At 42.6% G+C, this 12,066-nt stretch overlaps 1 protein-coding gene across 1 annotated transcript; it reads right to left on the bottom strand.

The window, feature by feature from the left end:
• Positions 1 to 1,436: 1,436 nt before the first annotated feature.
• Positions 1,437 to 10,780, bottom strand: lonrf1 (LON peptidase N-terminal domain and ring finger 1). The gene is made up of 12 exons (XM_079159233.1): positions 10,058 to 10,780; positions 7,387 to 7,505; positions 6,462 to 6,584; positions 5,137 to 5,328; positions 4,799 to 5,012; positions 4,425 to 4,530; positions 4,197 to 4,311; positions 3,960 to 4,081; positions 3,696 to 3,854; positions 3,341 to 3,503; positions 2,976 to 3,128; positions 1,437 to 1,730 (listed from the first exon to the last, which is right to left on the bottom strand). Exons 1-12 carry the CDS (start codon positions 10,659 to 10,661, stop codon positions 1,572 to 1,574), a joined length of 2,229 nt encoding a protein of 742 aa, XP_079015359.1. The 5' UTR covers positions 10,662 to 10,780; the 3' UTR covers positions 1,437 to 1,571.
• Between the last annotated feature and the right edge of the window lie 1,286 nt (positions 10,781 to 12,066).

Genomic DNA, 12,066 nt, shown 5'->3' with positions numbered 1-12,066 from the left:
GTCCAAAGAGCGTTTTTACAGATGATTTACATATAACAGCCTTGACTTGAATTGTGTTTCTTTAAGATGTATTCATAAACATTGTGAACAAATGGTGCCTTAAACCAACTTAAAGAACAAAAATACAATTAAAACGTATTTTTCACTATGGCAAAAAGGAATGGTAATAAAGCCAACGTATCGTGTAATTCACATCACAATGCAAAATGGTGTAAGGCAAACGCAGTCCTGACTGAAGCACCGCAAGTAGACAAAGATCAGCTGTGAATGAAGAAGAATGCTTACTTATCAGTTGTATACATACTGTTTTTGTCTTGTTTTGATTTGTCATAACATTGTAAGACCCCCTTCACATTTCTCATACAAACACATGGGAAGAATATACAAATAGTATTCTTACTTATAAATTAATGAAGTATAAGTTGATGTAACGGGTAGCTTAATCTTTTGGTTCAGAGGAGAGACAAATAATACATGAACAGAACCTTCAACACTTAATCCTCGCCGTTCACCCGGATCCCCAAAAGGTCCACATCAAAACAAACGTCTCGGGAAGATTTAAGGTTAGTTTCGAGAGGAAGAAAAGCATTTAAAAAGCTTCGAATCAAGATGAGATTTCAGCGCTGTGGGCGTCCCCCTCCGACCTGATGACAGGAGGGATAAAGTGGCTAATCTTTGCATGACGTTCTTGGAAGAAACTCAAAGTGGGAAACGATGGGAAGAAACACAGATCGTCTCATTCTTGCCACGACTAAGAGGCAGCGATGGATGTTGTGAATGGTAAGCACGTGGGAGAAGTGAGTTAGAAAGAACACGATGCTCGGAAGATGTAGATTAATACTTTCAGGACTGTTTGGTACACATATGCCGGCCTTAAGTTGCACTTGGTTTTTGCACAAATCTCTTGTTAATGGTTCATCTAAACCACATCCTGCGATCACTCTTTGGGACTTTCAGCATTTAGGATTTAGTTTCACAGAATAACCTCACCCCTCCTCCATATTAACATAAACCTTTAAGAGCCAGCAGCCAAAAACACTAAACAAAATAAAAAAAACTCCTTTTCAAAAGATCTCAACAGAGATGATTCAACACAAAGTCTAATCTTCACTTCAGCGCTGCAAGTGCTATCCTTCAAGACGGTACACTAAAGGTTGATTGTTAGATAAACTGCTCTGTCCTCACATTCAACAGCATCAACTAAATATCAAAGCTGCTCTTCTCAACAAAGTTATGAAGTTCTTATGAAAATGAACAGCATTAAGAACGATAGCGCATGAGAACAGTTGCTGTCATATTTCTTTTATCATTTTTGAGAGTCACAAAAAAAAACAAAAAAAAAGTGCACCAGTGGAAGTATCCCTGAGGTGGTTTGGCCACATCTCTGGTTTCAGTGATGCACAGTTTAAGGATGTTTCAACTTTGCTTTTATCTTTTTATGAAGAACGGTCTTTTGAGGATGTAAAAAGAAGAGCTGAAGGATAAAATGGCGTTGGTGAGATGTTGGTACAGGGTTGTCTTGAGTGTCATTTAAGTCCAAAGGATGTTTGTGGTGATGAGAAAAGGAAGCTCTAGTTGTCGGGGATGCTCTGCAGATATGCGAGGATGTGCTGGATCTTCACCAGGCGTTCTCTGAGGCTGGTCATGGAGAGGACAGAGAGCTGGTACTGCGGGTCGATAGGCAGAACGGCCAGGAGCCACCAGCAGCACGCTGGACCATTAGGAGTAGCCTGGAAGAGAGGAGGAAGAGTATTAGACCCGTGTGGAAGTTGTGGGAATACTTCTGCCAGAGGAATCCATTTCTGTGTCAAGAGTTACACGGCTGGAAAAAGCCCGAGCCAGTTACAGAATGTGCTTAACACTTCTAAGAATTCCCAGTGAATGATACATTTTACACTGGCCGTGTGGCATCGTTTCCCGGAACAAAGATGTTCCGAAATTACACAACATCAAAATCAATGCTTTCGTTTGTGTGCGTGTGCGTGCGTGTGCGTGTGCGTGTGCGTGTGTGTGTGTGTGTGTGCACATGTGCTAGAGTTGGGGATTCTCTTCATACCGCTCTTCTGACGCAACAGGGCCGGTGGGATTAGGTATGAAGCACCCATAAAGCTCTTTAGCCTACATTGTCAATGGACTCCGCCCCGTGGTTGTCCTAAGAGCGGCGCTGTAATCCCTTTCAACTCTGCAGGCTATGAGCCGGAGCTGAGCACACACACCAACAACTATGTTCCGGTATTATGACTTCTAAAGCAGGTGAATCCATGGTAATGTGGGTTTCCCCTGAAGGCAAAGTGGGTCATGAGATGATCCACTTTGAGTCGAAGAATCAAAGTGTCTCGCTTTGTCATGAGGTAATAACAGCTTTACAAACACTGCAGTATTTTGGAGAGAATTACTGCTAGAGCTCAGCGGATACCAAATCTGATAATAATAATAATAAATACAAAATAGTATATACTGTATATAGATTGGTGTTCCTTTGATTATCTGGTTATTTGAAAAGGTGTAATGTACTGGAGGTAGGCAGTTATTTATTGAGTTATGTGTTTAGTGAGGTCACGACTATCGCCGGCGCGGAGGGACCCAGGTTTAATTAAGCACAAGGTGTCATTTTCCAGTACACTAGTTCTAGTTACACACGTTAATAAGGCCAATATAGCCACATATTTCAATCCTCCAATATATAAGCAAAGTGTAAATAAGTGTGCGTAATAAGACAGCAAAAAGGGAACCACTGTATTTGAAAGTAAATCCTTAATAAAAGGAAGTTAAAAATAGGTTTCTCTTGTTTAAACACGCTCAAAGATCAGTGGGAATAGTTGGCCTGGCTCTGACTCCGTCATCTACAGTCTAGTGCAGAAATTACTCTCCAGTAATGTGTAATATTTCACGTGTAGTTGAAGATTATACTCCTTAAGCAATCAGTCTGAAATGTAGTCCTTACATAAACTAATCTGGACAGGAATAATCTCTACCTGGATGTCAGCTTCTCGTTCTGGCATTGGTCCAAAGTGCTGCAGGATCTGGTTGTGGAAGTGGAACTTGAGGTTCTGGAACCAGACGCGGGCCTGCTCATACACAGCATCGTGCAGCTCTTGTAGTCTCTGTAGCTCCTCACGGCTCTCAACCTGGTGGGAAAGAATCAATTCACTTTGGTCACTTTTGAATTGTTTAAACTTAAAAAATGTATTCCTTTGAAAATAATTGGCAATGAATGATAACAATGTCAAAAAAAACGAAAGTCAACCCCGACAGACTTGAAATGTGGTTTCATATGTAAGACACAGATTTAGAGCAGAGTATGATTATAAAATCATTCAAATGTTACTGTGGTTCTTACCTTGGTATCACCCAACTGCTCGATGTTAGCAATACTGTAGCCGTCCTTCATTCCTCGGGACACGACCCGGAAGCGTTTTCCTCCGATGGTGTCCACTACTGATCGTCCATCAGGGAGGAAATGGACACTCCTGATGGTCAGCATGCAGCCATAATCTACAAACCTGCAGTGGAGGACACAATTGAGTTTTTGGTTTCATAAGAAAATGGAGTTTTAGCAGTTTGTGCCAGTGGCTCCTCTTTACTTGAGGAGATACGTCTGGTTTTAAGTTCCTCCAATATTACATGTTATTATCTTATATATTAATAATTCATACAAATAAATGTGCTTGCAAGTGTGTTGCTTGCGTGCTCACCCTTTCTTGGGATCGTTTATACACATCCCAAACTGCCGCGTGCCCGCGTCCATGCAGCGGCGAATCATGAGGCGGTAACGTGGTTCGAAGACATGCAGGGGGCAAGGCACGGTGGGGTAGGCCATGGTACACACAAAGATAGGCACATTATTCGTCAGACTGCACAGAGGGAGAGGAGCAGAAAACATTTTCAAACTTCCACTACAGAAACCTCTGATGGTGAACATTGGAAATCGAAAACTGCCAACAGACAGAAATGCTTACTCAGAGAGGTCTCTGGTCTCCTCCAGGTGCGCTTTAGTCCTCTCTGCATACGCCGGACTCAAATACTGTTTGATCAGCATGTCCAAGACAGTCGCCACCATGTAGCTCCTACGTGCTAGATACTGGAGACAGCGGGATATGCGTTGATTAAAACAGGAGGCGAGGAACACATATTTTTACTCAGCCCAAAAAGATGAATATCCAGCTTCCAACACACGCAAAAGACCGGTCTCTCACCTCTTTCAGGCTCTCTTTGCAGAGGGGACACTGGGGCGTGTGGTCCAAGCAGCGCTCCAAACAGTTTTTACAGAAGGTGTGGCCGCACGGTGTCGTCACAGGCTCATAGAACAGCCTGCGTTGATCACAGAGATGCAACGTTCAATTGTCAATTCCTAATCCTCATTTACAAGTGTTCAATGTGTGTAAACTTGGTGGTACATTTGGCCCACTAGTGTGTGACCGCACCTCATGCACAGAGAGCACTCCAAGTCGTTGGGGTCCAGCAGGTCCTCAGGAACACTTCTGCAGGTCTTAGCTTTGTCGGCCTTTTGTTTGGAGCCATTGGCCACACCTTAAGAAAAAAAGAAGAAAGCATTTCATTATATAGGTTTTTGGGAAAGGAGATGAGTTAATCAATCATTTGGATTGAGTGTCTATCCAACCTATTGTACATTATTCAAAGTCTGTATTTAGTCCAATTCAGCTTCATTTTACTACCATTACCATGTTTTGAGTTGTAGAATATTATTGGTTTAAACAGAAGCGATTTGACTTGGAAATGAAAAATGTAAACATTAGGAAGAACAGAAAGCAATGAAATAGGGGCATTGGCCATTGACCTTGTTTTTTCAGCTTGTTACTTCCGCTGTCGACAACACAGTGCTCTGTGTCCGACACTGACAGCTTCCTCTTCAGCAGGCTCCCCTTGTCCTCGTCCCCCAGCTGAGGGGCGGAGCAAACTCTCTTCAGCCCTTCCTCGCCACAACCGGAGCCGTGGACGCGTAGCGAATGAGCTCTGCTGAGACCAGGCCGCTCCAGGCTTTCCCACCGTTTCTGAATAATGACAGGCGACCGCGGTTAAGACGTTAATGATGATTCTATTATAAAACGTGTGGCGACAAAAGCATTGAAGCTATTCTTCAAAACAACGTGAGATCATTACTCAGTCTGCTCGTACCTCAAGGCGTTCCAGATGGTCGTGTGCCGAGGCGGCGCGGACCTGGTGTTGTCTTTGGACCGGGCTCGGTGGCTGAGCTTCGGCGTCGGCCACGAGGGTTTTATTACGCAAGTGAGGTGACGTGTTCTGCGTTGTTTCCCTCAGGCCGACCTTCACATTCTCATCGGCGGGGGAGAGCAAGTCACACAGGATCTGTAAAAAAGCATTCAGCCTGTCAGCGAGTGCACGAGTCTTCACATTTGAGAGGCAGACTATGTTTGAAAGGTGTTCGGGGAAAACGGAAGTTCCTGTTATTTTTAAATTGACAGGTTTAGTGGAAAAATCAAACAACTGTGCTTAAACAACATGTTTCCATTTTATTTTTTTACCAAGACTCAAAACCCTGCAGTGTGTGGTGAGAAAAATATAGACTTTTTATGAGATGTATGAGTCCTTATACAATGATGATTCAGAGATGATTACACACAACTTGAGCAGCATTAGCAACTGAATGCAGCACAGTGGCAACACACACTCACACTAATCTGAAAATGTATGTAGCACTGCATACAGGAATCGACTGTGGAGCGCTTACATAACTACAATCCTGTGGTCAATCTATTAAGTGGTACTAATGTCATTACAGACAGAGTCACAAGACCTGATTCCACGAACAACTTACGCAATTCCATGACAGACTGAGACTTAGACTGATCCCCACGGTTAACCTTATTCAGACTTACATATATTGTATTTGCACCTCATATGTACATTATTGTAACCTGAGACGTTTAGATTTGCTCTCTTCCCACTTTGTATTGCAACTGCTGCACTGCAATGTCCCTCAAGATAAATGAAGTTTATAGAACGACTGGACAACCTTTGTGGCTGAGACAAAGGGGAAGTATACACATTTGTGACAAATGCTCTAACTGACTGAAATCAATATGGACGAGCAGAATAAAACGACCATTGTAAGGACACCCCAGACACATTTCCTATGCATAGATGACAATGCACGATGTAATACAAAAGGTACCGTTACAAAGCTTTAGTGGGATTTTAAGACCCATTCCATGACAGGATGTACCATCAAGTCAATGTAGTATAATATCTTATTGCACAAAATGTTGACGTGTCATATTGTGCAATAAGATAATAAAAGGTTGAGCTTTATGTTCCCAGCTATCAAATCAAACAGTTCCTTGGCTCCTTGAAGCTTTGGCTTACATTGTATTGAAGGTAGCTCCTCCAGCCTACTTGCATTAACACAGTGTGACTTAAGGATGACAGTCTAACATGTTTTACTCTTCCCACATTGTCAGCAGACTAATCATCTATCTAACCTTTTCCACTTGTCTCTTAGCACCGGGGAAGTCCTCGTCTACGGCCAGGCAGTGGAGGAAGACTTGGAGAGACTCGTCCACTTGGCCCATCTCATGCAGCACCATAGCTTTCCTAAACAAAGCCTGAAAGGACAGAAAGAGAAACGTTAGACTTAACTCTTGATGGCAGGTCTTTATGCTTTAAATGCATCTGAAGCACAACACATTCAAAAACACAATGAACTGTTTTTAAAAACTGACAGAACACAATGTTCCTAAACTCAAGAAGAGATGCATTTTTTTTTTTTTTAATGCAATACTTAAATGATATCCAATAAATCCATATGACACACTTTTTTACAGCCAATGAATAACATCCTAAGCTTAAACCCAGACATGTGGTCTCCTGTTACTCATGCAATAGTCAATGATGGCTTTGACCTTAATCACTGCATTCTCAGTAGGGGTCTAGAAAACCTTCTTTAGTCACGATGCTCTCGTAACGCCTTACGCGATGAAAAGGCCTTTTATACTAAAAATAGCAGGAGGTCATTAAAAATAGGCCCAGTAAACAAACAAACAGGGTCAACCCTAAGAAAGGATTTTTAGACTGTGATAAATTCAGCTGCCAAGACATGCATCAACATTTCACCTTTAAAATCTGACACCTATAAACTGGCACGTCCCATGAACATGAGTAATGAGGTGCTCACTGTCTGTGGCCTTGTGGGTGGCAATCTTAAAATACAGCTTATGTTAATAATGACCGGCTGACTAATATATCAGTCAGAAGAGAGTGAACACATGGCAGACTCCCCTCAGTAAAGTGTGTGAGCGTGCGTACACAACACGGCAATGCCAGGCTTCCACTCAATTTGATTCAATTCGAAATAACATTTCTGTAGCAGAGGATAAGAAATGACTGCGGTGTCAGTGAGTGACGTACCTCAGCAGAGCAGCTGGACCAGGGACTAAATTCGGTGTCCTCCAAAGCCAGGCGGTAGAGTTTGAGAGCCATGTACGCCTCCGCCCGGGACAGTCGGGCCACGGCCGTCGACTCTGGATCTGCAGGAGAAGAAAAAAAACAACTTTATTCACTATAAGAAAAGGGTTTTATTTGAGTGTTTGTCTTTAGATATCGGAAAGCACAGCCTTTTCAGTTTAAACAAATACCATTCAAATATAAATCAACATGACATACACCATAATATTCATTATAATGACGACATCAAATTGTCTATAATTTAATGAGCAAACCTACAGCATGTTCTACTTGCATGGGAAGGTAGTGTTTACTGCAACAGAAAGTTTTTAAACTCTGTCAATTCCCACACGTCAAAAGTTACTTAACCACATGACAAACACAGATGATACATCTCCCAGCAGAGAGGGGGAGGGGCTTTCAGGAGATATAATGGATTTGGAGGATTATTTGGTGGATTATCTACGCCAAGAATGCACGATGAAGGAGAAATGATCGCTATTTCACCAATTATATCCTGGATTACTTGAAGAACATCTTTCCAGAATGTGTGAATAAATTAGATTAAAGGGGACTCACGAGCCACTAATACTGGCATGTACTAAAAATCAAAAGCAAACGATATTAAGTCGCCAAATCCAACTTGTAACACTTTCAGAGATAGCTAAATTATTTGGAGTTATCATTAAGTATAAATGTGTCCATGATCTTTAATTAATGAATGTGGATCGCATTAACAGCATTCATCTCATTACTCAACTACGTCACTTTGTTTTGAGTGAGTCTCTCGGACATTACGGAAAAATTTATTCTGTTTACCAAAAGTTCATTAGGATTCATTTTCCTCACCAGGCCGAGCTGTGACTTTTCTGCACATGTCATGCTACCATTCCAAATAATTTATTACCTCTCACTGACACAAATGGGATTAAGTTCATTTTTCGGATTTGTTTAGCAGATGCTCATATGAGCAGGACCACAGGCGGTTTGTCTAGTCATCAGAACATCAGTGAAGAACCCCTGAATACCTGGAGGTTTCTGTCCCGCTTCTTCTCCGAGGACCAGAACTGTCAAAAGCGCTCTTTTACTAACCGCCACATTGTGCATCCTCGGCCCAATGCCGACTGACTGTCTAGTCAGAAAGGTCCACACCAGTTACCCTCATTTGACCTCTAAATAACATGTATAACTCGTTATTTTCTGACTTTAAAAAAGGCACACAGGAAATAAGTGGAGGGGGACGGACAGTGGATAGTGGAAGTACATTTTGCAGAGGGACGTAATGTTTATACAGCCTTGCAGAGTACCAAATCTGTCATTGTCATTGTGTGAGGTAAACGTTGAACTCTTAACTGTTAGTCATTCCATTGGTGTCGGGGGGTCACTAGAATGATTATAACGCAGAAGTTTAGATGACGTCTTTCACTCAGTTTTCCAAGGTACAAGTTACATCAGGGTTATACTGTATGTGTTATATCACTTGACCCAGATTCCACGTATGTCTCCATAAGCTCCCGTAAAGCGGGTGAAGGTCCAGACAACCAGACATTTATTGTTTAGGGTGTGGGAGATCAGATGTGAATCCACACTGTGCTGCACATTGGGCCTCCCAATCATCACTCTATGATAACAATAAATAAAAATGCCATTTACAGCTTATAACTACAGCATAAAATATACCTGAATATAAAGGAAGTCACCATTGGTCCTTCTTGCATGGTTAGGTCACTTGGGATTCAGCGGTTCAAGTTAAAAAATAAAATAAAATTGCAACTACTTCGTCCCAGGCCATGATAACCACAACACTTCATCCTCTTTTAAAATCAGGGAATGTCTCAGTGAACATACAGGCAGTTTCCAACTTCAGGTCACTTCCACTGCAACGACTGGGCGTGAAGTGCCTTGCTCAAGGGGCACTTGAGACCATCTCATTGACTTCACTTAGACAAGTCTTTGCAGCCATTACTGGGATATTATGCTCCAGCTGCTACAAAGTTTAAATCATTTTTATAAATAATTTGACACAGAGTCATCTTAAGTTTCTCTCACTGCATACACGTCAGGATCTGTGTTACAAAAGCTAACGGACGTGCCCTGCTGAGGCCCAACCACCAGCCTAGGCCTGCCTCACAAATTGACCCGCAAATGGTGCATCTATGCTCGTGTAAAATCATGTATGAAACTATCTCACGACAGCTCATAACTGTTACAAAATCCAAAATGCCCTTTAATAAGTTACAAAATCATGCCTCTCTGTGGGTCACGACCTGCCTTATGCAACTGTGCACCGTGCGCGCATGCTCAGCTTTGTGAACTTTCGTAAGCAAGGATCGACCGAACATAACGCGACAGCTTATGGGAGGAGGCTGGCAACAGACTGGTAAAAAGACGTAACTAGATTTTTCAAAATGTCGGTCAGTAGAACTTACTCTACTTAAGCCCTTTGGGGGTCCACTAAAAATAAACACAAGACTACTGTGTCATATCCAAATGTATTTTGCTTTTACATAGAAACGTCCCAGTGACGATGCGTGTTCCTGCTCACTGAGGGTGCGCAGCAGACACATCACCGGAAAGCACACCTTGCCTTCTTAAAACATGCATGTAGCGTAATTTCTTTGTTTTTAATACTCACCACACTGAATAGCATCGGTTGCTAACGACACGGCTTCGTGGTAGCGTCTTGTTCTGCAGAGCTCGTCCACTTCGCACAGCGTTTTCGACCTTTTCAGCTCGTCGGGGAACCATTTCTCCAAAAGTCCGCACATAACTACGCTCACTTTCTCCTCGCCGCCGACGGTTCCGGTGCACAGCCTGCATTTGGAGAGCAGCTTTCGTTGTAAACACCTTTTACAATACGAGTGTCCACAGGCTAGAGTCACGGGTTCACCTAAAAAGCTACGACAGTTGGGACAGTCAAACACATCGTCCATACGGCTCTCCTCCGCGTCCCGACTGCGACGCCAAAGAGGGTCTGGCCCAGCCGCTTTTCTCTTAAAGTTGCGGAGGATGCAGTCCACCAAGGTGCCTAATTGTTCCGGTTGCACGGGGCCGTACCGCATAGCCGCGGAAAACAAGTCGACGGCTTCTTTCAGGCAGTTTCCCGACGCTAGAGCATTGGCTTTCTGTAGTATAAGTTGATGGTGGTCCTGCTCTTCCAAGACGTTGTCCGAGTCGGCACCGATAAAGAAGGCGCTTCTCGCCTCCTGTGCGTCCTCCACTTGCGGTTGGAGCGACATTGTAGCGTCTAAATAAGAAAAAAACTAAAATGTTACGTAGATTTAGGGTTTCTTCTGTTGACGTGTCTATACATCTCTGTAGCTGCCGCGGTCCTTCACAGTGTAGAGGACCGGCTTTACCCACATACGCTCGTTTGTTACATAAAAAATAAAAAAACACTGTCACGTGAACAGTGAACTCGAGCTCTGATTGGTCAGGACGGCTTGGTTACAAAACCTGCGTTTGAAAGTTTCATAACTACGGAAAAGACGTAGTGAAGTTAACTGTGTGCCAGCTTGTAGCGCACCCATTTGTCCTAGAGCCCACAGCTAATGAAACCCCCCAGGCTGCACCAGTAGGCTAATATAAAACAAAAGAATATACGTGCTTCGTGATATTCCTATTTATTAATTGTATTATCAATTTGAGAACTGTCAGAAAAAAATTCCCAGAGAAGCCCTCTCATAACTGGTTGTGTAACAGGATTTTTTAACAGCCAAGTTTAATTTATTATTAATTTTATCTTCCCTGTCCGCCTAAATAGTATGTTTTATTATGGCATTTACTATCACGTGTTTCACACTAACCGTTCATCTTGTGCATCTCCTGTTTGTGATGAATACAGTTTTTTAAACAAATGTATGCAATACCTCCATGGCCTGGCTGGACCACTTTTTGAATTAGAGTGAATAGTGTGTCTCGTGTTATATTTATGATGATTAGTAATACATGTTTTGCAGACATTAGCCTGAAACTTGCTAAAGATTTGTAAAATATAGGAGCCTTATAGTGTGCTCGAATGTGTTGTGTTTTCTACCTGTAGGCCTACTCTAGGGCTTTTGTTTTGTTGTCGTCTTAGTAGCATCTTGTTGCCACATTTTTTGAACATTATAGTATGCCACATGTGTGTTGTGCCGCTTTTTTCTGTTGTGGTGAGCCAAAGATAACAAAGTTGTATTGTATTGTATTTATTTCCATTTTCCTTTAGATGAAATGTGTGAATAATGTAAAGGTAAAAAATAGCAGATTGTTCCTTCAACTTTAGCAACTATTTTCTACCTCTTGGCAGATGTCCGTCCAATCCTCCTTCCCAAAACCAGTAAAGCTTAGCCACATGTCTGTCACCTCCTGGAGGAATGAGTTTAGGGCTGCACAATTAATCGAATTTTAATCGCGATCACGATTTTGGCTGCCACAATTAAATGAGCATGATCGTCAGCGCCTCAAATAACAGTCAGCCAACCACCAGGGGGAGAACGAGATGGGAGGTGTCATGCACGAACCCTGTAGAAGTGGAAGAGTAGAGAGAAGGGAGCTTGAAGGATGAGTACTTGTGCTTAATTTATTTACATGCCAGCATGTCACATCTGTCACTACATGGTCGTGCGTTTACAATTCCCCTGCTCTCTGTATCGCCCGATCCGC

Source organism: Pholis gunnellus (genome assembly GCF_910591455.1).
Source record: "Pholis gunnellus genome assembly, chromosome: 5".
NCBI classification, from domain to species: Eukaryota; Metazoa; Chordata; class Actinopteri; order Perciformes; family Pholidae; genus Pholis; species Pholis gunnellus.
Note: the sequence above shows the minus strand (reverse complement) of the source record. Positions and strands in the feature narration are given on the sequence as shown.

What these genes read in the sequence shown, in the direction of transcription:
- lonrf1 (XM_079159233.1), bottom strand. Translation starts at nt 10,661, where the DNA reads ATGTCGCTCCAACCGCAAGTGGAGGACGCACAGGAGGCGAGAAGCGCC. An exon ending in AACCGATGCTATTCAGTGTG is followed by an intron (nt 7,506 to 10,057) that starts GTGAGTATTAAA and finishes CTTCTCCTGCAG; the next exon opens with ATCCAGAGTCGACGGCCGTG. An exon ending in TAACAAGCTGAAAAAACAAG is followed by an intron (nt 4,531 to 4,798) that starts GTCAATGGCCAA and finishes TTTTTTCTTAAG; the next exon opens with GTGTGGCCAATGGCTCCAAA.